A 26,213-nucleotide genomic window follows, 5' to 3' on the forward strand; every position below is an offset into this window, starting at 1 on the left:
CCGTCTCCCTGTCTCCTCCATGTCCCCTCTCAACCTGTGTCCCCTTTCACCCCGTGTCCCCTTTCACCCCGTGTCCCCTCTCCCCCCGTGTCTTCCCCGTCCATATCCCCCCGTGTCCCCTCTCCCCCGGTGTCTCCTCTCCCCTGTGTCCCCTCTCCCCCGGTGTCTCCTCTCCCCTGTGTCCCCTCCTCTGTGTCCCCTCTCCCCTGTCCGTCTCCCTGTCTCCTCCATGTCCCCTCTCAACCCGTGTCCCCTCTCCCACCATGTTCCCTCTCCCCTGTCTCCGTCTCCATGTCCCGTCTCCCCGTCCACTGTCACCCCTGTTCACTGTCACCCCTCATGTTCCCTCTCACCCATCCACGGCCACCGTCTGACCCATGTCCCCTCTCCCCTGTCTCCTCCATGTCCCATCTCCCTCATCCATGGTCACTGTCTGACTCATGTCCCCTCTGCCCGACAGGGTACCGCGAGGGCTTTCTCTGGAAACGTGGCCGGGACAATGGGCAGTTTTTAAGCCGGAAGTTTGTGCTGACGGAACGAGAGGGTGCCCTGAAGTATTTCAACAGAAATGACGTGAGCCAGACACAGGGGTGGGGTGGGGGACTGTCCCAGGGCAGCATCCTGGCCTCCCACGCTGGGGCCTGTGGTGGCCACGTCCATCCTCAGCTGCCCCCCCTGCTGCCCCCTCGATGGGGACACTCCAGGAGAACCAGCCTGTGACGGGCTGTGAAGCCTCTGTGTGCTGGTCCTGTGTGTCTCCCGGTCCTCTGTGTCTCCCGGTCCTCTGTGTGCCGGTCCTGTGTGTCTCCCGGTCCTGTGTCTCCCGGTCCTCTGTGTCTCCCCGTTCTCTGTGTGCCGGTCCTCTGTGTCTCCTGGTCCTCTGTGTGTCTCCCGGTCCTCTCTGTGTCTCCCGGTCCTCTGTGTCTCCCGGTCCTCTGTGTCTCCCGGTCCTCTGTCTCCCGGCCCTCTGTGTGTCTCCCGGTCCTCTGTGTGCCGGTCCTGTGTGTCTCCCGGTCCTGTGTCTCCCGGTCCTCTGTGTCTCCCCATTCTCTGTGTGCCGGTCCTCTGTGTCCCCTGGTCCTCTGTGTGTCTCCCGGTCCTCTCTGTGTCTCCCGGTCCTCTCTGTGTCTCCCGGTCCTCTGTGTCTTCCGGTCCTCTGTCTCCCGGTCCTCTGTGTGTCTCCCGGTCCTCTGTGTGCCGGTCCTCTGTCTCCTGGTCCTCTGTCTCCTGGTCCTCTGTGTCTCCCGGTCCTCTGTGTCTCCCGGTCCTCTGTGTGTCTCCCGGTCCTCTGTGTGTCTCCCGGTCCTCTGTGTGTCTCCCGGTCCTTGTGTCTCCCGGCCCTCTGTCTCCCGGCCCTCTGTGTGTCTCCCGGTCCTCTGTGTGTCTCCCGGCCCTCTGTGTGCCAGTCCTCTGTCTCCTGGTCCTCTGTGTCTCCCGGTCCTTGTGTCTCCCGGCCCTCGTGTCTCCCAGGGTGGGGCAGCTGAGGCTTTCCAGGAGCCTGGGTGGCCGGGCAGGGCCCCCTGAACTCAGGCCCAGCCGTGGGATGGGGAGAACCTAGTCACTGGGCCCTGCTGGAGCCAGCCAGGACCCCAGAAAGCCCCCAACTTTCCTGAGGTACCCTGGGGAGACTGGCTCGAGACAGGACAAACACATTGGCCAGAACGGCGGGGTCTCCGCGAGGTGGCCCCAGGGCCATGGGCTGATGGTCGGAAGCACCCGCCCTGAGCTATGGCACACTGCTGTCGGGCGCTGGCTGGAGGTGGGCTGGTGGCTGGGGCCTGCCCCTGTGGGAGCTGCCGTGCCCTGTGGGGGCCCGGGGCTGCCCCTGGGGAGGGAGGTGCAGTGTCTGATGTCAAAAGCCACCCACACAGTGTCATTGAGTCCCCATCACCCCCGGGAGGGAGGTGCCGTTACCTTCTGCTTACAGACCGGGAGGCCGAGGCTCAGAGAGCTTAAGTAACCTGCCCAAAGCCACACAGCACAGCAGGTGTGCTGCCAGCACCCACAGGGTCTGCCCTTCCTGCTCCCCCGAGCTTGGATGGTGGCCCCTGTGAGGTGCTCAGACCCCACCCCTTCCCAGGCCAAGGAACCCAAGGCTGTGATGAAGATTGAGCACCTAAATGCCACCTTCCAGCCGGCCAAGATCGGCCACCCCCATGGCCTACAGGTCACCTACCTGAAGGACAACAGCACGCGCAACATCTTCATCTACCATGAGGATGGGAAGGTGGGCGCTGGCGTGCACTCGGGCCAGGGCGGCAAGGGAGGGTGGGCACTCGGGCTGAGTGGCACGAGAGGGCGGGCATTTGGGCTGGGCAGGGTGGGAAGGCAGGCACTCGGTGCTTGGACAGTGTGGGAAGGCGGGCACTCAGCCTGGTGGCGCTGAAGGGCAGGTACTCGGGCCAGGCGGCATGAGAAGGTGGGCACTCGGGCTGAGTGGCACGGGAGGGCGGGCGCTCGGGCTGGGTGGCATGAGAAGGCAGGTGCTTGGACGTGTGGGAGGGTGGGCACTCGGACTGGGTGGCACAGGAGGGCGGGCACCGGGGGAAGCCAGGTGCAGGAAGACAGGCTCCCTCCCGAGCCCGGGCTGCCCAGGAACCGGATCACCGTGCTCTCTCTGGGACCATCCAGCCTGCCCCCGTCAGTGGGGGCTGCCAGCTCAGGTTAGAGGACCCACCACCCCCACAATGCCCACAGGGGGCCTTTGGGGGAACTCGGGTCCTGTGGGGAGGAGAAGGGGACAGCAGCCAGCTCTGGGGCTGGTTTGGGCAGTGTTCCTTTGGCTGCCCTTGGCGTGGCGGTGGGGAGCGCGGGTGCACCCCTCATCTCTGGAGGGCTTAGGGGGAACCCGGATAAAACTCCCACAAAAGCTATCCTTTTGTCTTTGGGCCAGGCTGCAGGGGGCCCAGCGGTGGGTCCAGCCTCTCTGTTGCATTGGTTCTCGTTTCTATTTTTATCACCCGTCTATGGGCACGTGGTCTAAAGCGCTAAATTGTTCCCAAGTCTTGAGAAACAGAAGTTTGAGGCCCCTCCTAACCCCCGTTGGGAATTTGTCCTCGTATCCAAAAATAACCTGCCGGTGTGGCTGCAAATGTACCCATTTTAGGCACCATCTGACAACTTCCCACGAGGAAGTAGAGGTTCCAGCTCTTTTCATGCCCTCCCACGTGCCCGTCCCCGTCCCGTGCCCACCGTGCTCCCCCGGCGTCTGCACCTGGGGTTGTTACGGGGCTGACGTTGGATGCCTCGGAGCACGCTGCGATCACTTTTCCCACAAAGCGGCTGTGTTCTCTGCCGCAGTTGACGGCATGCTGCCGTAGGCTCTCTGCAGACTTTTTTCTGGAGGCAGTCGGGCACCGGGAGCCCGTAACTCCCACGGCCTGGAGATCTCGCTCCTGCAGGCTCATCTCCTTCCTGGGTGGAGTCTTGTTGCCCGGCCCCACATCTTTTTAGTTTACTTGTTCCTTTTGGTAGAAGCGATGTGCTTGGAAGGAAAGTGGCCTGTCACCTGGCACCTTGGAACGTTCTACCTCCTGCTTGGCTTAGACTGTAGCTAGATATAGAATTCTAGGTTGGAGTTAATTTTCCTGCTAGTGCTGAAGGCTCTGCACCACAGATCCCTCCCTCTCAGTACGTCTGTCCCGGGGTTTTGAAATTCTCTGATGCCGTGCGTGTGTTGGCAAGAGTCCCTCGTCTTTTGCTGTGCTGGGCACAGGCCCAGGGTGGCCCTTCGAGTCCAGTTACTGGTTTCCATGAGGTCAGGGATTGCTTTCTTATCTAATAATTTCCTCCCTCCACTTTCTTTGTTCTCATTTTCTGAAACTCCTGGTTTGGAGATGTTGGCACTCTTAACGCCGGCTCATTTTGCTTCTACTTTCTGGGAGATTTCTTCAACTTTGTCTCCAACACTGTATTGAGGGTTTTATTTCTGCTCTCATGTATTTAATTTTGCAGAGAGCCTTTGGTTCTTGGAGTATTTCTTTTTCTTTTTCTTTTTTTTTTGAGATTGAGTCTTGCTGTGTTGCCCAGGCTGGAGTGCAATGGTGCGGTCTCAGCTCACTGCAACCTCTGCCTCTCGGGTTCAAGTGATTTTCTTGCCTCAGCCTCCTGAGTAGCTGGGACTACAGGCATGTGCCACTACGCCCAGGCAACTTTTTTTTTTTTGAGGCGGAGTTTCACTCTTGTCACCCAGGCTGGAGTACAATGGTGCAGTCTCGGCTCACTGCAGCCTTTGCCTCCGGGGTTCAAGTGATTCTCTTGCCTCAGCCTCCCGAGCAGCTGGGATTACAGACGTGCCACCACGCCCAAAAATTTTGTATTTTTTTGTAGAGATGGGGTTTCTCCATGTTGGTCAGGCTGGTCTCGAACTCCCAACCTCAGGTGATCCGCCTGCCTCGGCCTCCCAAAGTGCTGGGATTACAGGTGTGAGACACCGCGCCTAGTCGCAATCTTTGTATTTTTAGTAGAGATGGGGTTTCACCATGTTGGTCAGGCTGGTGTCCAACTCCTGACCTCAAGTGATCCCCCCGCCTCAGCCTCCCAAAGCGCTGGGATTACAGGGGTGAGCCACCGTGCCTAGCTGCATATTCCTTTTTAAAACGCTGTTTTTGGTTTGATTGTGGTATCTTACTAATGTTAATTTTTGAAGCTTGCTTATCCCTGAAAAATGTTTTTGTCTTCTAAGTGGCTGCCGGTCTGATCTGCTGGGTTCCCTGTGAGAAATCTTTCCCAGATATCCTGGAATCTGGGCAGGTCAGATCCTCCAAAGATAAATCCCCCCGCCCAGGCAGACGCACTTTGCCCTCAGTGGTGGGAGCTGAGGGAGTTTGGGCTGCAGCCTGCAGGGTCACAGAGCTCCCTGGAGTGCACCAGGCATGTCCCGTCTGCCCGGAGCCCCCAAGAGTCGGCTCCATGTCCTGCTGGGGGAAAAGGGACGAGCTTCCAACCAGTTCTCCTGGTTAGAGCGCCCTCCATTTCCGGGAACCTGGAGCAGTGAATTCCCAAGGCCTCTGGTTCAGTGCGGTGTGGACAGGTTCAGCTTCCTCTACCCGGAGGGAGGGCGGGGCCAAATGGGATGGGGCGGGCCGGAGGAACGGGGTGGGAGGGGGAAGGAGGGGAGGCTGGTTGGGTGGTGTGGGTGTGGCTGGTGGGCGTGGCCTAGGAGGAAGGGCCACAGGAGAAAGCAGGGCTGGAGGCCTATGAGGGGCAGTCGGGGTGGGCGGGTCTTGGTGGGCGGGGCTCTGCTGGGTGGGGCCACTGGGAGAGGGCAGGGCAATCCCACTGCTGTGGGAGGAGCCTGGGGCTGTACCATCCTCCAGCTGGTGCTGCACCGGGTGTCAGCTGGAGAAGCTGTGACTGGATTGGTCCAGTGCTGGGGGCTTTGCCTGCGGGACTAAACTCAAGGCCAAAGGGGCTGGGGGAGAAGCCTAAGAGGGCATGAGAGAAGGGAAGAAGGATGGGGCTCCCTGGTTCTTCCTGGCCCTTCCTGGCCCTTCCTGGCCAGGAGAGGGTGGAGCCAAGAGTGGAGATGGGCACCTTTCCAGAGGTCACCAGCTCCAGGCTATAGCCTGGACAGGAGGCTCAGGGCTCAGGGTACAAGGTCATGGGGCCAAGGGTCTGGGCAGACCCCAGGAGGGGCACTGGGTCTGGGGGCAGGGGACAGCCAGGCTGAGGTCGGGACCCCAAGGGCACCCGACGTGGGGTTGGGTGCCAGGCCTGGTCCATGGGCCTCTGTTCTAGGGTGCTGGCCCACTCCACGGTCTCCAGAGGACCAGGGCAGCTCCCTGGAGAGCAGTTCTGCCCTCTGCCCACTCTTGGTAGGGGCACAGCTCCACGAGTGTTTATAAACAGATGAGCCTCCCTTCCCCCGTCACCCCAAGACTTGCATGAGCTACAAAATAAGGGTCTTCATAAAAATAGCACCATCTGAAAGGAAGGCAGGCTGGCCCATGCCCCAGCAGAGCCAGGGCCACAGGGTGAGCTTGGATGGCAGCCCCAGACCCCGTCGAGCCCCAGACCCCGTCCAGCCCCAGACCCCGTCCAGCCCCAGACCCCGTCCAGCCCCACGCTGTCCAGCCCCACGCTGTCCAGCCCAGCCCTTAGCCCAGCCCTTAGCCCAGCCCTTAGCCCAGCCCTTAGCCCAGCCCTTAGCCCAGCCCTTAGCCCAGCCCTTAGCCCAGCCCTGCGCCCAGCCCTGCCTTGCCTTTAGGCCCTTTGGCCCTTCTCAGGACTTCGCTGGGGGAGTCCGTACCCACCTTCCTGCAGAGGGGCAGGCCCTGTGTAGCAGCGCTGGCCTCAGTGTGGGCACAGAGGCCAGGTCTGCACAGGAATGCTGGGAGCTGAGGTGCCGGGGAGGAGGAAGGGGCTGGGCTCTGGGGGAAGCGGCCCCTCTGTGGGGACTCCAGCCCTGCAGCTTCCTGAGCCCAAGCCTGTGCCCGCCTGTGCCCCTAGGAGATTGTGGACTGGTTCAATGCACTCCGAGCTGCCCGCTTCCACTACCTGCAGGTGGCATTCCCGGGGGCCAGTGACGCGGATGTGAGTTGAGTGGTGGCCCTGCGGTCAGCTCCAGGGCGGACGGTGGTGGTGGGGTGGCGGGTGTCCTCGTGCCCTGTGGTCAGCTCCAGGGTGGACGGCGGTGGTGGGGTGGCGGGTGGAGGATGCTCTCATGCCCTGGTGCCCTGACTCTGGGATAACATTGAGCCCTAGGGTGGGCCTGGGACTGGCCAAGGGCTCACCCTGAAGTACCTGCAGTTCTCCTGCCTCACTCTAGAACTTCAGCTCAGCCAAAAGGGAAAGGGGGAGGGAAGGGGGTGGCAAGCAGAGGCAGAGACACGGACCTTGCAGAGGCTGTGCCAGGCCTGGGCCCTGCCCTGGTGGCCCGGGGTGAGGGGAGCACGGAGGGGCACAGTCAGGGAGGGTCTCGGCCTGAGCTGCGCTTCTGAGGCCCCCCCGCCTGGTGTGTCCTGCCCCAGCTGGTGCCAAAGCTCTCCAGGAACTACCTGAAGGAAGGCTACATGGAGAAGACGGGGCCCAAGGTGCGTGTGCCTCCCGTGCAGCCTGGGGCGGTCTGGGGTGTGTCATGGTGGGTCTCGGGCTGAAGTGCAGCGACCTTCCCAGCTGCCGCCTCCGTGTTTTAAACTGGTGTCTGGTGGGTCCTCATGGCCCCTATCTGTGCCTGGTCAGGATCCCCGCAGACCCGGGCCACTGTCCTAGGCTTTGGTTAGACCCTCCCTGCCTACTCAGTCCGACCAGCTTCCTCACCCACAGGACTGTGCACCTGCACGGCCAGGGGCCCACGTGTTGCCACTCCCTGAGGCATGATGTGGGAGGGAGAGACAAACCCCGGGAGTCTTGGTGGTCCCGGAGGAGAAGTGCAGGTGTGAGGGCTCCTAAGTGAGGCCTGAACCCCCATCTGGGGCTCAGGGAGGGCTGGGGGACCTGGAGGTGCCGTGTGGAGGCTGGAGGGTTGGCGTGTGCGGGGGCCTTGTGTGGCATGGCCAGCGGCAGGCGTGAGTGAGTGGAGGTGACTGACCCAGGCTGGCCAGGACCGGCCAGGACCCTGCCTTCCGGGGTGTGCTGCTGCTGGCTGGATGCAGGCCTGCCTCGGCTGACCTGCCAGTCACAGGCTCTCTCTGACCCACAGCAAACAGAAGGCTTCCGGAAGCGCTGGTTCACCATGGACGACCGCAGGCTCATGTACTTTAAAGATCCCCTGGTAAGGAGGAGCTGTGGCCCGGCCCTGCCCTGCCCGGCCAGCACAGGAGGGCAGCTCACTGGCTGGGGCTACCAGATGTGTGACCAGGAGGGTGGGTGGCCTCCCAAGTCCTGGCCTGTGGCCTCCCCCGGCTCTGAGTGAAGCTGGAAGGGACATGGCCCCGCCTCCAGTGTGGTCTCCACCCGCAGGACGCCTTCGCCCGAGGGGAAGTTTTCATCGGCAGCAAGGAGAGTGGCTACACGGTGCTGCACGGGTTCCCGCCGTCCACCCAGGGCCACCACTGGCCGCACGGCATCACCATCGTCACGCCCGACCGCAAGTTTCTGTTTGCCTGCGAGACGGAGTCCGACCAGAGGGAGTGGGTGGCGGCCTTCCAGAAGGCGGTGGACAGGCCCATGCTGCCCCAGGAGTACGCAGGTGAGGGGGGCGGGCGGCCAGCAGCCTGGACGGGTCCCCAGTTCCCTGCGGCCGTGACAGCACCGGACCCTGTTCCATTGCAGTGGAGGCACACTTCAAGCATAAACCCTAGCGAGTGCGGTCAGAGGCCCACGGACACAGGACTCACTGTGGAAGACGGAGGGGACCTGTGGATGGGGGACTCCAGCGTCCTGATGCCACCTGGCCCCACCTGCTCCTCAGGGCAGCCCGGGCGCTGCCAGGTAGGGCCCGAGCCTCAGTTTCCGGGATGCTTCTCTGGAACCTCAAGGCAGGCAGCCCCGGCCCTGACCTCTGACCCCGTCACGCTGCTGCTGACCACACCCAGTCAACCTGCCCCTCCCTGACCCAGGGCTCCCCCTTCCTCCAGGGCCCAGTCTGGCTCCCGAGCTCAGACACGGCCCCCAGGAGCCGCCCACCGTGGCTGAGGGAACTTCCAGGCCTCAGCGCAGAGCCCTGTTTGGGGCCGGCACGGTGGGCAGCTGCCGGCCGCTGGGGACTGGGCCCTGCTCGCATGCCGCCCGCCCTCTCCCCACCTCCACAAGTATTTATTGAGCGCCTGTTGTGTGTCACGGGACCGTGGGGGCTGTGGGGGTGTTTGGGTGGATTATCCGCACAGGTCCTCCCTGGGCAGGAGTCGCCCCAGCCTGTGCTCCTGGTTCCCAGGCTAGAGGGGTCACCAGGCAGCTGTCCCACCACACGTGGCCTGTGTGTGCCCAGCACGGTGCTTGCTGACAGTGGTGTTTGAACCCTTGGGGATGATGGCCTGGGCCGCGGTGAGGCCACCAGAGGCAGAAGTGGCCCTGGGGGGCCCGGGCACTGTTGCACTTGCTGCTGGTGGCCCAGCCGTGTATTTATTTCTCACCTATCTCTTTCCTGTCAAGGCGGGCTGGGCTCCAGGGCTCCCCTTGTGTGGGGCGTGCAGGTGGGGGAGGCGTCTGCAGGTCACCTGGGGGGCCCAGCCCTCTCCCAGCCTTGCCTGGCTGAGCTGTGTTCCAGGGGAGCCCTGGACAAGCCCTCATAGTGGGGAGGGGGTTCCTGAGGCCGGGCATCCGCTGCCCTGTGTCACATCCTGGAATAAAGTGTGGCTCTGGCATGGTTCCAGCTGTGTGTGCGAGGATGGAGTGGGGAGGAGGTTGGGCTGGGAACACATGGCCCTGCCCCCCTGGCTTCAGGACAATCTTTGTCTGCTCCCAGGGACCTGACAGGGCCTTTGCTCCCTGAGGTTTGGAGGGAGGACGTGGTGTCTGAGCTGGTCACAGCACACTATGCTCCTTGTGCATGGAAGCTGGCCCCCACCCGAGGTGCTCCCCCCTACCCAAGGTGCTCCCCAGCACCCCTTCCCCCGCTGCCTCCATCTGAGGCCCACCAGACAGTTCCTGGGCAGAGCCCACAGCCTGAAAGACAAGCCCAGCTCAGCATGAAGGAAAGAATGGGGGATGCATCCCGGGTGGGGGGGGGTCCCGTGTGCCTGCGAGCGCCCCCATGCTGGGCCCCTCAGCCTTCACACAGAACATGCTGAATCCCACTTCTCCAATGAGGAGCTGGGGCCCCAGGGCAGGGTGGAGGTCTCCCAACCCCAGCCTAGGGGTCCCCAAGGGGGCTGTGCTGGTGAGGATGTGGGTGAGATACCCCCACCTGGAGCTGAGACCCCAGGCAAGTGCTCTGCAGCCTCACCAGGTGCCATGGTTCAAACCCCAGAGGTGAGAGGACTGGGCCTGGGTCAGGGAGAGCCCTGGGCTGCGCTGGACACATCCCCAGGGGCAACCAGCAGTGCCCGCAGGCTCCCCACAGCGTGGAAGTGTGTCCACATACTGTGTGAGTGCGTGTCCCCATGTGTCCACATACTGTGTGAGTGCGTGTCCCCATGTGTCCACGTGTGCGCGGAGGACGCTGATGACCGTCACATTTTACAGACCACAGAACAACTTTTTAATGGGGGAAAGCATTTTTCAAACCAGGCAAGATGCACAGGCACAGAAGGTGGTCACGGCAAGGGTTGCTCGCTGTCTGTCCACACCTCCCTGTGTGGACACAGCTGTGGGGAAGGGCCTCCCCTCGCTGGCAGCATTCCCAGCAGGCATACGGATGGACCGTGACGCTGCCGCAAAGTCCTGAGGCAGGGAGAGGCGGACGCCGTGGTGCAGGCTCAGCACGGGCCACGGGGGCCGCCTGCAGGGCTCTGGCCAGCTGTTCCTGCCGTCTCACGGTAAGCCTGAGTGACGCTGCACACACAAAACCCTCAGTCACTCCGGATCACACTCGCTATTCAAAGCAAGTGCCACACGGCAGGGACGGGTGCCCTGTCAGCACCTAGGACAGGGCAGGGGCTCTGCATGGTGGGGCGGGGAAATTACACAACTTTACTTCTAAAATCACAGCCAAGTGAATGTGAGACTTCCCGATAGCCCTCTGCTCCGTCCACGCACGGGCAGTCTGGCCACAGGGCACGCCTCCTCTGGGGGCTCCCAGGCACAGCCCTGAGAGCAGAGGCCCCCACACCCACGGGTGGGCGCCCGAGAAAGGACCAGCGTCGCACAGCCCGGTAGAAAGGGTTTATTTATGCGCAACGGTTCACACAAACCTTCCTTAAATTTCACTTTACAGTAAATAAAGCTGTGCGTTTCCCCTTCCCATGCACAACTGTGTATCCATCTACAACTGTCATTTAACTGTGAAAAAATAGAGCGTCTCCCCTTTTGTCATTGTTTTGGTAACATCTGGAATAGCATCTGTGACAGAGGATGGAGCTGCTCACTCCCGGACCGGTTATTTGGTTAAAACCTAAAATGTCAGGTCAAAAAAATCACCCAATACAAATAAATATTGCATTATGAAAGAGACGGGCAGAGTCCCATGGTGTCCCTTTTTAAAGCGGCATTTCCAGCACAGCAGCGTGGTGCTGACAGAGACCGGCAGGGCGCAGCTCCGGGATGCCACATGGGACACAGCTGCAAGTACCCGCGGGCACCGTCCTGCCACACGCGCCCCTCCACCGTGTGAGAACATGGCGCGGGCACGTGCGCTCCGTCTGCGACGGGGACCAGTTCACCGTGACTGCAGGGTGACCCCGTGCTCAAAAACAGCCGCTCGCATCTACAGACCACACGGGCCCCGGCTGGGCGCTCATGTCCGAGGGCCAGCGCCTGCTTTGGTGACTGCAGCTATGCTGGACGCCAGGCAAGGAGCATGATGTGCCCAGTCCCCGCTGAGGACGGGCCTCCTGTGCTGCCCATCAGCCCTCCCGAAAGGACCCAGAACAAAGGAGTGGGAGAGGGTGACGCCGCGGCAAGGCCTGTGCTTTATTGTGGTCAATCTCGGGGGACGTGGCGGCCAGCAGGGGCGAGGCCCCGCTCCCGGGCCCCAGCAGCACAGCAACCCGCAGCCGCGCCACCCTGAGCCACCGCACAGAAACAGACACGCGCCGGCACACGGCCACCGCCAGCCTCAGGGCCGGGAGCCCCCAGGCGAGGAGCCACCCAGGACTCGCCTCTGAAACGTCCCTTGAGCCGTCGTCAACCGTGGTGTCTCCACGTGTCCCGGACGCTTCAGTCCAGCTCGATCGGGCTGCCGTCGCTGGGGCTCTCCTCTCCCTCCTCCTGCTCTGAGGAGCCCATCAGGCTGCTCAGAAGGTTCCCTGGAAAGAAGGACACCGTGGCAGTCACGCCCGGGCAGACTCCCACAGGCCCCCAAACCCCTCCTTCCCACAGACATCTCGTGAAGTGTCCCAGTGTCCCATGCAACCAGCAAAAGCCTCACAACGCTACTGTCTGTGACCCAGGAACCCAAGGACAGGACCCTCTGGAGGACAGGGAGCCGATGGCCATAAAGAGATACTCAAAACATGCAGCAGCCACGGGGGCTCTACAAAGCCGCCCTCCACATCCACCAACGGCACCAGGGAGCAGCCATGGGGGCCTAGAGAACCACCCTCCACAGAGGGCCCTACAGAGCCAACACAGCCTCACGGAAATAACTTTTTTTTTTTTTTTTGAGACAGAGTTCACTCTTGTTGCCCAGGCTGGAATGCAATGGCGTGATCTCGGCTCACCGCAACCTCCGCCTCCCAGGTTCAAGCGATTCTCTTGCCTCAGCCTCCCTAGTAGCTGGAATTACAGGCATGTGCCACCACGCTCAACTAATTTTGTATTTCTAGTAGAGACAGGGTTTCTCCATGTTGGTCAGGCTGGTCTCAAACTCCCGACCTCAGGTGATCCGCCCACCTCAGCCTCCCCAAGTGCTGGGATCACAGGCGTGAGCCACCGCGCCCGGCCAGAAAGACGCTTTTCAACAAAGGGAAGCGCTACCGTAGAGCACAGGTGCGCCGCACCCTATGGTGACACACGAATCAACCGGATGCACCAAAGCTTCAACGCTGCTCCCACAGGGGCCAACTGCAGTCACTGTCATCCGATTTTTACCGAATCAACTACTCTACACACAAAGCCAAAGTTCAAAACGTCTCCTGAAACGACCAAATGAGACGTTACACCGTGTTCTCTGAATACAAAGACATGGCCGTGGCGGTGTCACCCTCTCTTATCCACGATGTCACCCCAATCGCAGGACATGCCCGACGGCGCTTCTGTGGAACAGGAGCCCAGGCTGCGGTTTCAACAGGACAGTCATGCAGAAGAGTCAGGGCGCTCCTGACGGGTGTTGGGTGGAGGAGCCTGTGCCGTGGGGCACAATGAGGGCCAATGTGTGTGGGTGGGCACCCCGGGAGAACGGGGCCTGCCACGCGAGGCAGCTGCACCAGGGCAGACAGCTGTGGGGATAGGTCACCGCTTCACACCTTCACCGCTTCACACCTCCCACTAAACCCAAACCGATGACACTGGGAAGGCAGGCGCCTCAGTGAGGGACCTCTCCCGCCGTGGCATGGGACACCACCCACAGACACCTGCCCCGCTGTGACCCCACAGCCACGGCAGCAATGCCTACCCCAGCACAATGGCCGGCAGTGTTCCGGGCACACCAGGCTCACAGAGGCCACCTGGCATGGTGCACGGAGAAACAGGTGAGCACGCAGCCGGCCACACGACGTGACCCCTGCCAGGAAGTGGGAGAAATCTCAGGGATGGGGAGCTCTGGAGTGGAGACGGGGCTGGGAGGCACCGTGCTAGAATTCTCTACTCTAAAATATAATTTCCTACTAAAAAAAAAGTTGGAAAACATTTGAAAGAGCAGAAAATCACTTCTACATGAAAGACTGCACTGGCCCTGCCTGGGCAGAGATGACGATCCCACACCGACCCAGGGCTGCAGTGGGCGTGGCAAGGGCGCCCCAGCTTACCGAGCAGGCCTCCGTACGAAGACGTCTGCTTGGGCGGGACGCCGAAAAACAGCTGTCCTATGCGGTCGAGGTACTGCAAAGCAGAGGTAGCAGGCTCAGGAGCCGCCAGACCCAGGCCCTGGGGTCCCTCCTCCCTCCCCAGCCCTGACCTCTCACCTCGTTGTACATCGGGTCACGCCGGAGGGATGGCTGGTACTGCTCACACAGCACAGTGAACACCGTTAGCTTCCCACTGGGACACAGAGACACAGGGATGTGCTAGGTGAGGAGAACAGGACCACACTCACCCGCACACACCACCGCGCCTACACCCAGCACTCACTTGCCCATACCACTGAACCTACACCCACCTGCCCAAACCACTCACCTGCACACATCTACACCCAACACTTACCTGCACACACCACTGCGCCCACACCCAACACGTGCACATACCACCGCACCTAGGCCCAACATTCACCCGCACACACTACTGTGCCTAAACCCAACACCTGCACACGTCGCCATACCTACACCACTCACCTGTGCACACCACTCACCTGCACACCTACACCCATCTGCACACACCACTGCACCTATGCCCAACACACCTGCACACACCACTGTGCCTACACATACCACTGTGCCTACACCCAACATACACCTGCACACACACCTACACCCAACACTCACCTGCACACACTGCACCTACGCTGAACTCACCTGCGCACAACTCTCACCTGCACACACCACCGCACCTACACCGTTTACCCGCACATACCACCGTGCCTACACCCCTCACCTGCACACACCATTAACCCATACACCACCCCGCCTACACCCAGCACTGACCCTGCGCACACCACTGCACCTAGGCCCAACACACCTGCACACACCACGCCTAAACCCCACACACCTGCACACACCACCGCACCTAAACCCACCACTCACCTCTGCACCACTCACCTGCACACACCACCGTACTTACGCCAACACACCTGCACACACCACCGTGCCTACACACCTCACCTGCACACACCACGCCTACGGCAAACATGCATCTACACCCAACCCTCATCTGTGCACTCACCTACACACCCCACCGCACCTACGCCCACCACTCACCTGCACACCCCACCGCACCTACACATCACCTGCATACCACGCCTACACTGCACACCTGCACACACCACTGCGCCTACACCCAACTCACCTGCGCACGCAACTGCACACACCACGCCTGCACCGGACACCTGTACACTCCTCTCACCTGCACATGCCACTGCACCTACACCCAACACTCATCTGCGCACACCACTCACCCCACCGCACCTACGCCCACCACTCACCTGCACACACCACTGCATCTACACACCACTCACCTGCACCGAACACCTGTACACACCACTCACCCGCACACACCACCGCGCCTGCACTGCACACACCGTGCCTGCACCGAACACACACCTGCACACACCACGCCTACACACCCAACACAGCTGCGCACACCACCATGCCTACACCCAGCACTCACCTGTGCATACCACCACACCCACACCTAACACCTGCAAACGCCCACATGGCTACCCATGCCTACACTCAACACCTGCACACATACAGCAACCCATACTGCCACGTCTGTGCCCAATACACCCGCACGCCCCCACACAGCTACCCACACGTCTATAAACACACCTACACACCACACAACCACCCTCACCATGTCTACACCCAACACACATACCTGCATGTACCCCAACACAACTACCCCCTCCAGACACCCCATACCTGCACACACTCCCCCCTCTACACCTACAACACACCTGCAAACACACGCACATATCTACACACACCCACATCACCACATGGACACCCAGCACCTGCACATCCCCTCCACAGCTACCCACACCATATCGACACCCAACTCACCTGCACACAACCCCCCACACCATTCACGTCTACACCCACCCACCCCTACACCCACCACTCACCTGCACACACCCACACCCCTACACCTGCACTCACACCTGCACACACCACACCCACACTACAACATATACCCACACAGCTACCTCCACCATGACTACACTTGCGCACACACCCACACAGCTACCCATGCCACGTCTACACACAACACACACATTCACACCCCACCCCCAAGACACCAAGACGCACCCGTCCACAGCCAGCAGCAGGAACCAGATGAAGTTGAGCAGCGGCTCCACAAACGGAGGCCCGTCCTCGATGGACGGGTGCTTCTGGGTGTACGTCGTGAAGACCACCGATGCGCTACTTTTGTTTTTTAAACAGAGAAACCTGGAAATGAGAACATGCTGGTGGTGGAAGGGCTGGAGGACATGGCTTCTGCCCGCACAGGTGCCAGCCTCTGACATGTCCTTCCCAAGCTCGTGCGCCCACGGGTCCCGTGGCCCCAGGCACGGAGGCACTCAGTGCTTCACGCGTGTCTCCCCTCACGTGCAGGGCACACCGGGGAAGCCTGCAATTCACAGGTGAAGAAAACGAAGCTTGGGAAGGTCACCAGGCTCTGGAGCTGGGCCCCAGCCTGAGCCCCGTCTACACGATGCACTGAGCAAGCTCTCCTCTCCTCAGGCTGCCCGCACCCTGCAGACGCTGGCCCGCACCAGAACACTCAGCCATGGCCGAGCAGCCGGCGGGTGCCGCACAGACCCTGGCTCCTGTTCGAGGAGGGCCCACGGGGAGGGCTCAGTGTCCCAGGGGCAGGACCACTGTCAGCCCAGAGAAAACGTGCACGCAGGGCGGCGCAGAGCCAGGGAGCTCCAGGTTTGACCCAGCTTTTTAACTAAGTCACAGACGCCAGCTCCTGGCAGAGCTCTGCAGTGGGCAGCACTGAGGTCAGAGGGTGTCTGTCCCCAGATCCCAAGTTAACTCCCCAACGCCCGCCTTGAAATCCACGTTTGTTCTGTGGGAAGAAACTGATAGACACGAATAAGGCTTTCATGAGAAAGGCCCCGGAGCTCGGCCTGCAGGATGCCCCAGCGAGCTGGCGGGAGGGGCCGCGGGGTAGATGCTCATAATTCTATGACCTGAGTGTGCATTTCCGCATTTCCAGATACTGCGGGAAAGAACAGGCCAAGGCAGGCCTGAGTAGAGCAGAGGCTGCAGGGCCTCCTGGAAGCGGGCGAGAGGCGCATTGTGGAGGGCGCTCCAGTGCCCGTCGGGAAAGGGGGAGTTTCTAAGATACTTCTTGAAATTGGTTAAACTTATGAAAAATCACGGGTGACTCTGGCTGACAAGTGCACTGTGGATTCTGCCCAGAGTGAACTCAGTTTATCCTGCAGCACAGCTCGGGCAGGGGACAAGGGGACCTGCTCTAAGGCCGCCCGGCCAAGGCAGCGATGGAAGCCAAGACCCGAAGAGCCACAAACACCTACTGCAGCACGGCCTGGGCCACGAACATGTCCACCTCGCTGCGGAAGCCGCGCGACGTGGAGTATTCCACCAGCATGTTGGCACAGCCCTCCCCGTCCGCTGAGTGCAGAAAATGATACCGCGACTCACAATAGTTTTGTTCTGCAAAGGAAACACAGAAAAATTTGAATGCATTTCATGAATATAATATAGAACAGGAAAGGTGGAAAGATATTCTTGTTTGTTTTTTGAGACAGAGTCTTCCTGTCACCCAGGCTGGAGTGCAGTGGCACGATCTGGGCTCACTGCAACCTCCGCCTCCTGGGTTCAAGCAATTCTCCTGCCTCAGCCTCCCAAATAGCTGAGATTACAGGCGGATGCCACCATAGCCAGATAATTTTTGTATTTTTAGTAGAGACGAGGTTTCACCATGTTGGCCAGGCTGGTCTTGAACTCCTGACCTCGTGATCCACCCGCCTCGGCCTCCCAAAGTGCTGGGATTACAGGCGTGAGCCACCGCGCCCGGTCAGTGGAAAGATATATTAATTGTAGTCCACCTGCCCGCCCTGGAGGAGAGCCCAGCCAGAGCCCACAGGCAGAGGTACCCGACAGGGACTCAGAGCCGGCCCACACCTCACACACAGCACCAAACAAACAGATCACCAGGGAACAGTCACTCAGCCATGCAACACCTTCATCCTCCAAGCTCTCAGAGCTGCTGAATCCAATCACATTAACATGCGTTGTGATGACCAATGACAGAGTGTTACCATGTGACCCTCCCCGCCTACCAGAAGCAACTTACAGGGAGCAATGTAATCAGGGCCTAGCATCTAGCATGTAATCAACAGTCAAAACCAGCCTGATGTGCTCACCACACTGACCCAATGATCAACCCTCAACATCTCAAAAGCACATTCCGCTCCCAGGCCCCACCCTAACACCCGCTCATACTCTGCTCCCAGGCCCCGTCCTAACACCCGCTCACACTCACTCCACTCCCAGGCCCTGTCCTAACACCCACTCGCGCTCCACTCCCAGGCCCCGTCCTAACACCGCTCACACTCACTCCCAAGCCCCACCCTAACACCCGCTCACACTCACTCCACTCCCAGGCCCCATGCATGCCTTGGGAGCCCAGCCCTTCCCACGGTGCAGATCTCAGCACTCACCAGGAACCTGCCTCTCCCACCTAGTGGGCCCTTTCCCGACTGCGTTGCCCGACAGGAGTCTCCAGGACCCTCCTGCTGCCTCCGTGGCTGCCAGAGTCCTTGTCACCTTGCTTTGTCTCCTGTTGTCTCCCTACACTCCCAAACCTTTACCTATGGGTGTGATTTCATCCCCAGGAGGGAAGCACCAGGGAAGCCCACAGCCCAAGTGTCATGAAGCCCCAGCCTCAGGTCCTGTATGGGGCCTGTGCTTAGGACCGCAGAGGCCGTGCGTGGCCACCTTGGCGTGGAGCAGGCTCCCCGGGTGAGGTCCATCAAAGTCTCACAGCACCGTCATGCTGTCGGGGACCTGGGCCCGCGCCTACCCCAACGGGAGGCAGCCAGGGCCCCTCTTCAGAGCATCTCTGCAGACGCACCGAGCACAGTCCTCCCACACGCTCCCTGGACTGCCTCGACCTAACCCCGTGGTGGGTGGGGAGATAGACACGTACGTCCCTCATGATCGCTTGTGCCTGTCTTAGGAACTGCCACGCAGGTCTCCTGGGCACTGGGCATCACCTGTCCCACGCCACCCACTGCCTGGCTCTCCCCACAGGGCCCGTGCGCAGGAGTGGCAAGGGCGGCCACCCAGTGTTGACGCAGGTGTTCCTGACTCATCCGAAAGACGGACGACAGCTCCGAGGGAGGGTGTGGGGGCAGCTCCTGCCTCCCCAACCTGGCATTGGGACCCACACAGGCGGCAGCTCGCTATGCAGGGCAGAGGAGGGTCATCTGCGGCCGTGTTCTGTGTGGAGGCGTGCTGGCTCGGGGACAGGAGTACGGGAGGCTTGCCGTAGCCAGAGGCCAGGGAAGGCGGCAGCAGGTATGCTCCAGGGACCAAGGAGGCACCAGCCTGGGCCAGCCCCTTCTGAGGAAAGAGGCGACCACGGGGAAACTGAGGTGAGAGGTGGGCACTGGCTCATCTCCCTGTGGGTGCCCTGCCACTCGGCACACAGCCAGGGCCACGTTCTGCCAGGCTCCTCTGAGAAGAGCCTTCTAACAACTCTACTTGGATCTGCAACCTTCCCATTCCTGTCGCTTGGGGAGAAGGTCAGGAAGGCCTGCCAGGTGCCTGAGGGCGCTGAGCCTCCCGTCACAGCCCAGGCGGAACCTGCATGACCAGGGACAAGGTCGGATGGGCGTGCATTTCGGGGCTGCTGACGTGTGCAGAGCACACAGGCCCTCATGCAGCTGCCACCAGGCCGGGTGGAGCACAGCTGTGTCTAGGAGGAGCTGTTCAAGCTCAGAGCCCTGGTCTCTGGAGCAAAGGCCTTCAGCCAAGATCCAAGTTCCTAGAGCTTCCAATGCGGGGCTGCCCCGGGCACCGCCTCCCCACCCGCCAAGCCCAGGCACATGCAGACCCGAGCAGGCCTCCCTACGGCAGGAAGGAAACCATCTCACGGTACCGGGGCCACTTGCCACCCCATTTCCCAGGGAATGCCCTGGGGAGGACGCTTCTAAACCCCCATTAGCACCTCACTCAAGTCACTCAGTGAAGATTGACCCAGCACCACTCCCGCCTCAGAGCTGCAGAACACAGCCAGCCAGACCCCACCACAGGTGATTAACCCGCACAGAGGCTTCATCAGCCCCATCACAGGGTGATTAATCCCCGCAAAGGCTTCATGAGAAGATGAGGTCAGCGTAAAGGAGAAAAACAAGGCACGGCATCATCCCAGCACTGTAAAGAACGTTCCAGAAAGGAGCAGCAGCACGTGTAGGCCCTGTGAGGGTGCGGCTGCCTCCCTGAGGGTCAGAACATCCCACCGGAAGGCCTGGAGAGGCGGTCGCCTGCCCCCCGTCTCGCAGCTTCTCAGGGGCAGTGGATCTGATCGGGGGCTTAGCATGGTGCACGGGCCTCCATGGACCGACCCACATGACCACAGGGTGAAACCCCACCCCTGCCCCAGTGGGCAACTCTGATGGACTGGAATGCACAGTGCACATCAACGCCATGAGAGCAGAGAGGGGCCCACGTGCGCCTGGCCCCAGGCCTACCTTTCCACAGGGTGAGGGCCAGCAGCTGGTGTAGCCGGGGGTGGCCCAGCTTCCCGGAGCCTCCACTGGACCACTTCAGGGCTCTGGACACAAAGGCCACGCGCTCAGGAGAGTTGGGGTCCATCAGACTGAATACTTTAGCCAGATTTTCTGCAAACAGCACAGACCCTCATCAGAGGAACGCACAACAACTCCGGTTCTCTGTACCACACGCCTTACAGAAGTGGATTTCAATCCGCAACTACTTAACGGGGAGAGGAAGCTGGTGGGCATCCCTGAGTGAGCCGTAGGCCACCTCGCTGACCTGCCCACCGCGGTGCCAGCACCACGGGCCCCAGAGCACAGTGAGGAAGGACAGACACCCTGGCCGAGGCAGGGGCTGGGGAAAGTGCTGTGGGGAGTTTGGAGTCCAGGAACACCTGTGGCCGCTCTGGGTACCTGGCTCTGGCTCGGGGGCATCTCCCAGAGCAGCAGGGACTAGCAGTGGGACTCGAAGCCAGGCCACCCACAGAAGGGCTTTGCCAACCCCCACGCTCATCTGACAGGACATGCTGACAAGTCAAATCCCTGGACAAAACGGTGCTCCACCCTAAACCAGCGCCCACCTTGCCAGCTGGCAGGGAGGCCACTGTCCATCAGAGCAGGGGAGAGGCCAGAACCCCGATCATACTCTGCCTACAAGTCTCAGCAGGTGCTGCTCAGCCTGCAGTGTGCTCGGGCCAGGGCCAGCCAGGGGGCCTGGCTCACCGGGACCTGGTGAGAACGGCCACTGCAGCAGAGTGAACCCCAGAACACACAAGACCCCCAAATGCAGACACCAAACACAGCGCACAGGCCCGGAGAGGGGCGCAAAGGCCGCTGTCACAGGGTCCCGGGGTGGAGGGCCGGATGCTCACCCAGCAGCTCGTCGGCCACCTCCACTTCTGCCTTCTCCAGGGACTCCAGGACAAGCATGGACAAGTCTGCTGCGCTGTTTTGCTACAAAAGAGAGAAACACACAAAAATCAAGAACAAAGCTCTGACCTGTTCAGGACAGAAAAGACAAGACTCGGTTTCCAGCAGAAGCCAGAGCGCGGCCACTGCTGAGGAGTCTATTCTGAGCACCACATCCCTTGGCAATGCTGCCAAAAAACAGAGATCTCCTGGCCAAGAATCAAATGAAAATGGACAGGGCCGTTTATACCAAAATGCCTGCTCAGCCCCACTGTGCACAAACGCAGCGCAGCGTCTCAGCCCTGAGAGTGGAGCAGCCAAGTCAGGGACTCTGGGCCCCTCTGCACCCACAGGCCCAGTGGCCAAGGCCCAGGGCAGCCCAAGGTATGCCCGTCAGGCCCCTCCCGTGTCACTCCCACCTCAACTTGCCTGTCCGGAGCAGGAAGGGACGCAGGAGGAACAAGACGGCTTACCTGGCCATGGCTGAAGAACAGCAGGGCTCCCGAGTACATGAGCTCCCGGGCCTCTGCGTGCTTGCTCTGGGACATGTACCTGCCACAGAGAGGAGATCGTGAGCCGCACCCACATGCTCTCACCACCACACTCCCCGCTCATCTTCAGGTCAGAAGCTAAAAACAAGGTGCCCAGGAACAGGTGGCATCCTAACAGCGGTGCTCCCCATATGCACAGATGCTTTTCACCAAGAACAGGCAGCAGCTCCCGAGGCCCAGGTGCTGTGTGAAGAAGTCTGTCCTGGGCGTCACGCTAACCATGAGGGTGGCGTGGGGCGCCTCTGGACACTTACTAAGGGCCCATCTGTGTCCAAATACACCAGGAGCCAGAAAGCAGCCTCACCCTGGTGCAGCTCACTGGTTTCAGCAGCTGGGACCAGAAAGACCACTGGGCGAGGCAGGTGGACAGGGAAGAAGCAGGGGATGTGCATGTGGCCACCTGAGAGCTCAGCGGTCACAGGCAGGGGCCGAAGGATAGCGGACTCCAGGCTGGGGTCCCACCAAGGACAGTAACGGCTGTGACAGCAGCACCTTCTTCCCCCACGGGGCCAGTGTCCCTGCCCTCTGCCCCTCTGCGTGCCGCACTCCTCCCCCCAGGGCAGGGAAGGGTCTGGGGTGCACCGCTGCATCACGTCCCCACTCCCAGAGCACCGCTGGCGGGGAAAGCTGGAGTTCCTCGGGCTACACAGGGACAGAGGCAGGGGCGGCGAGAGGGTGGTGGGGACCAGTGTGCGACAGACGACGAGGAGAGAAGTCGAGATGGCCACACTGCTCTAAGCAGCACAGGCCCTGCCTGTGAGAATAGCAGGCGTGGTGGGCAGGAGGCGGCCTCTGCTGGGACGCGCTGCACCTCCCAGACCCGGTGGTGGGGCCCAGCACATGTTATTTCATCAGCTACACATTTTTCTTAACCGCCTTATCAAAAAATACATATCCAGTTAATCAGCTCTGTGTCTGCAAGCCAAATGTCCTTGGACAAAGCCTTGTTTAAAAATAAATCTAGTTAAAGAAAAATATTAAGTAAACGGCAGTGCAGACGGGACTCGGGGGCTCACACCTGTAATCTCAGTCCTTTGGGAGGCTGAGGTGGGAGGATCGCTTGAGCCCATGAGTTTCAGCCTGGCCTGGGCAACATAGTGAGACCCTGTCTCTACAAAAAACACAAAAATTAGCTGGGCATGGTGGCGTGCACCTGTGGCCCCAGCTACTCAGGAGGCTGAGGTGGGAGGACTTCTTGAGCCCAGGTGGTCGAGGCTGCAGTGAGCCACGACTGCACTCCAGCCTGGATGACAGAGCGAGGCGTCATCCCCCCAAAACAAACAAAAGCAACTGCAGTGCAGGTGATAAACAGACACAGCAATGCCGCTGAGGGCTGGAATGTGAGCTTGGTGTTGCCAGGATGGGACGGCCAGCTGAGAACACGAAGGGCTGGCTGCTCAGTTAACCACAGAAACAGGGTTCCTCTTCAGAAGGCACCACAGCCAGGGATCCCAAACACAGACAGCCCCGCCATGACTGGGGCATCTTGTTAGCCTGGCACACATGCCTTCCCACCACAGGAGACCCCGTCGCGCTGCACAGAGGCAGGGCACCAGGAGGGAAAAGCCTGTACCCAAGAGAGAAAGTGCCCCCGCCCCCCTTCAGCCCGCAGGCCACTGACAGGCCTCAGGTTTTGCTGCGCTCCCGGCACAGTGAAGGTTCTGGAGGGAGACCCACCCCAACACCACAGCAGGAGCCTTGACAGGACCACTGACTCTGTGACCGGCCATCCTAGCTCCAGTCCTGCAGGGCCGTGACTGACTCAGAGGAGGCCGGGAGCCATCTGGCACAGGGCACTCTGGAAAAACAAGCTTCCAGACACCCCCGGCCTCATGCTGCCGCCGGCAGGGCCATGGGCAGAACCGCATGCACTGACCCTGAGCAAGCACCACACCGGCTTCCGCTTACGCCGATACTACAGCATTCTGGATGCTTCTATCGGAGGTAAAGCAAGGGGTGGCAGCTTAAAAACCAGAAGAAGAAAAAGGACTCCTTGGAAGGCAGTGACCCATATTCCTGCACGAGGAGCCTGCTCTGGGGGGCACTGGCGATGGTCTCGGCCCCCGGCCCGGCTTGGACTGCGCCTTGCGGCCGGGGCAGCTGTGAGCCAGGCGAGGGGAAAAAGAACGGGAGGAGAATTCTGGGCACACAGTGGTCCCTGGCCTGGCTGGGGGTGCCCGTTTCCAGGCCCAGGAATGCCGGTGACGGGCACAAACCGTCTAAAGCAGCTCTGAACATGGAGGGTTTCCTCCTGCACTGGAGAACTCCGGAAGCTGTGACGGGTTCTGCTTTCCGGGTGACTAAGGCGGGACGGGTACGCTCTCACGCTCGAGGCCAGGGAGAGTAGGGGGCACCCGGGCATGGCTGGGCCTTCTCCCGGCCCGGCTCTGCACGCTGCGCACTGTTGGCCGTGCTGTGTGGACACCCAGACATGCCTTCCAGACAGGGTAACGGCTGCTGCCTGCTGACAGAGGCGCTGAGAGCCAGGGAGCGGGGGTGCTCTCTGCCGGTCAAAGCATCTGTATCCACGGAGCAGAGTGTACGGACAACCTGATTTTGCTCTTCTCTTACAAACACATTAAAAACTAGAACCCAGGAATGGAAGCACGAGAACTAGCGGCAGAAACTGTTGGTGTCAAATGAAGAAAGACCAAGCTCCTGGGGTGAATCCCGCCCTTCGTTCTCGGCAGAGGGAAGCTGGCTCGCGCGCTCAGCCGTCAGGGATGCATGGACGATGAAGAGGAAATACTGAAGACACACGCAGGTGCCAGGGACAGGGAGCCCGACAGACCTCACAAGGACCCCTCCGCCGACGGCCGTGAGCTAAAGCCACCCACGCCCCGATGTGGGGCTGGCTAGGGCCTCCTGCAGGGAGGGGTGAGGCCCGCTCTGCTCTGCCGGGAGTCACTCTGAGAAGGGACCTGAGCCAGCAAGTACAGCTCCTTCACAAGACGCTCCTCTTGGCCCTGGGCTACGGTGTGCACCGCACACACTGGACCATTTTCCTTTTAACCAGATGAACCGGGTCGGCTTCTCTCTAGCATAACCAGGCGAAACCAGGAACTGCTGCGCGACTTCTGTGGGGCGCACACCCAGGGATACCAAACCTGCTGGGTTCCCAATTCCTTCCTCTCCTTCACCTTAAACTGCTGTGGCTGTGAGTTAAAACAGCATCTCTTGGATGGGCGCAGTGGCTCACACCTGTACTCCCAGCACTTTGGGAGGCCGAGGCAGGCGGATCACGAGGTCAGGAGATCAAGACCATCAAGCTAACACAATGAAACCCCGTCTCTACTAAAAATACAAAAAATTAGCTGGGTGTGGTGGCGGGCACCTGTAGTCCCAGCTACTCGGGAGGCTGAGGCAGGAGAATGGCGTGAACCTGGGAGGTGGAGCTTGCAGTGAGCCGAGATCGCGCCACTGCACTCCAGCCTGGCCGACAGTGCGAGACTCTGTCTCCAAAAAAAAAAAAAAAAAGGCATCTCTTGGGAACCCTTGTACCCTGCTGGTAGGAGTGTAAATTAGCTGAACCATCCTGGAAAGCAGTATGGCAATTCTTCAAAGAACTAAAAGCAGAACTACCATTCAACTCAGCAATCCCACTACTGGATATATACCCAGAGAACTCTAAATGGTTCTGCCATAAAGACGCATGCACTCACATGCTCACTGCAGCACCGCTCACAACAGCAAGACGTGGAATCAAGCTGGGGCCCGTGAGCAGCAGATGATAAAGAGAATGTGATCCATATACACCGCGGAGTACTATGCAGCCATAAAAAGGAACGAGATCATGCCCTTTGCAGGAACTTGGAAGGAGCCGGAGGCCATTATCCTTCACAAACTAATGCAGGAACAGAATCCCAGATACTACATGTTCTCACTTCCAAGTGGAAGCTGAACGATGAGAACACAGGGACAGAAAGGGGCCAACACACACCGGGGCCTGCCTGAGGGAAGAGGGAGAGACTCAAAAATCATTTTAACAAAACTGTCAGGTACCCATGCTTGGTACCTGGTGCTGAAATAATCTGTACCACAAACCCGAGTCACGAGTTTACCTATATAACAAGCCTGCACACAGACCTGAGGCTAAAATAAACATTAGAATATTTAAAAATAAATCAACAAAGCCTGCACACATACCCGAGGCTAAAATAAACATTAGAATATTTAAAAATACGTCAACAAACGCTATCTTTTGGCAGATTCACCCGACAGCCGAAGGGATAAACGATTCTGCTGGAGACACACAGGGAACACCATTCAGCAATGAAAGGAACTGCGGACTCTCCCAGAGGAGTCTCCCAGTCACCGTGGTGCGTGAATTCAAGCGGTTAGACAGAAAGCGCACATTGTGATTCCATGTACATAAAAGTCCAGGAAACGCCACCTCACCTCAGTGCAGCCCGCAGATGCATGGGAGCCAGGGACGGGGAGGGGTGGGAGTGGGGGCGAGGAGGCCTGGTTGCAGAGCCCCACAGAGCCGTGATATATTCCATGTCTTGACTGGTCATAGTTCACTCATGTCAGACCTCACCAAACTACACGTTTTTCACAAATATTTAAATGTAAATGTGCGGCCGGGCACGGTGGCTCACGCCTGTAATCCCAGCACTTTGGGAGGCCAAGACAGGCGGATCACGAGGTCAGGAGATCGAGACCATCCTGGCTAACACAGTGAAACCCCGTCTCTACTAAAAAATACA

The 26,213-nt window shown here is 60.1% G+C and overlaps 2 protein-coding genes across 5 annotated transcripts in view; one reads left to right on the forward strand and one right to left on the reverse strand.

Annotated features, from left to right (window-relative positions):
* Window positions 1-253: 253 nt before the first annotated feature.
* Window positions 254-9,253, forward strand: LOC111523706 (arf-GAP with dual PH domain-containing protein 1). 2 transcript variants are annotated; one of them, XM_023188510.3, is made up of 7 exons: window positions 254-573; window positions 2,081-2,227; window positions 6,451-6,534; window positions 6,972-7,034; window positions 7,643-7,714; window positions 7,903-8,131; window positions 8,215-9,253. In XM_023188510.3, the coding sequence occupies exons 1-7, from the start codon at window positions 292-294 to the stop codon at window positions 8,241-8,243; spliced, it is 906 nt and encodes a 301-aa protein (XP_023044278.1). In that variant the 5' UTR covers window positions 254-291; the 3' UTR covers window positions 8,244-9,253. The 2 variants fall into 2 exon arrangements, with proteins under 2 accessions (XP_023044278.1, XP_023044279.1); XM_023188511.3 differs by lacking the exon at window positions 254-573 and adding an exon at window positions 1,346-1,987.
* Window positions 9,254-10,078: 825 nt separating this feature from the next.
* The window catches only part of GET4 (guided entry of tail-anchored proteins factor 4), a 20,831-nt gene continuing 4,696 nt past the window's right edge, over window positions 10,079-26,213 (reverse strand). For 2 of the 3 annotated variants that reach the window (XM_023188508.3, XM_023188509.2), the window contains exons 2-9: window positions 21,427-21,505; window positions 20,917-20,998; window positions 20,021-20,170; window positions 16,838-16,976; window positions 15,600-15,740; window positions 13,602-13,677; window positions 13,446-13,518; window positions 10,690-11,786 (exon numbers count right to left, since the gene is read on the reverse strand). In XM_023188508.3, coding sequence (XP_023044276.1) covers window positions 11,698-11,786; window positions 13,446-13,518; window positions 13,602-13,677; window positions 15,600-15,740; window positions 16,838-16,976; window positions 20,021-20,170; window positions 20,917-20,998; window positions 21,427-21,505 — 829 coding nt within the window. In that variant the 3' untranslated portion in view covers window positions 10,690-11,697. Of the gene's footprint in view, window positions 10,375-10,689; window positions 11,787-13,445; window positions 13,519-13,601; window positions 13,678-15,599; window positions 15,741-16,837; window positions 16,977-20,020; window positions 20,171-20,916; window positions 20,999-21,426; window positions 21,506-26,213 lie in introns of those variants that run through there. The other variant, XR_002725596.2, reaches the window with a different exon arrangement.

The sequence above is a fragment of the Piliocolobus tephrosceles genome, chromosome 8 (assembly GCF_002776525.5).
Source record: "Piliocolobus tephrosceles isolate RC106 chromosome 8, ASM277652v3, whole genome shotgun sequence".
Lineage (NCBI taxonomy): Eukaryota > Metazoa > Chordata > Mammalia > Primates > Cercopithecidae > Piliocolobus > Piliocolobus tephrosceles.

Excerpts from the sequence above, each read along its gene's own strand:
- LOC111523706 (XM_023188510.3), top strand. The coding sequence starts at position 292 with ATGTCCCGTCTCCCCGTCCACTGTCACCCCTGTTCACTGTCACCCCTC. Across the intron at positions 6,535-6,971 it reads CGGGGGCCAGTGACGCGGAT|CTGGTGCCAAAGCTCTCCAG; the intron begins GTGAGTTGAGTG and ends GTCCTGCCCCAG. Across the intron at positions 8,132-8,214 it reads GCTGCCCCAGGAGTACGCAG|TGGAGGCACACTTCAAGCAT; the intron begins GTGAGGGGGGCG and ends GTTCCATTGCAG.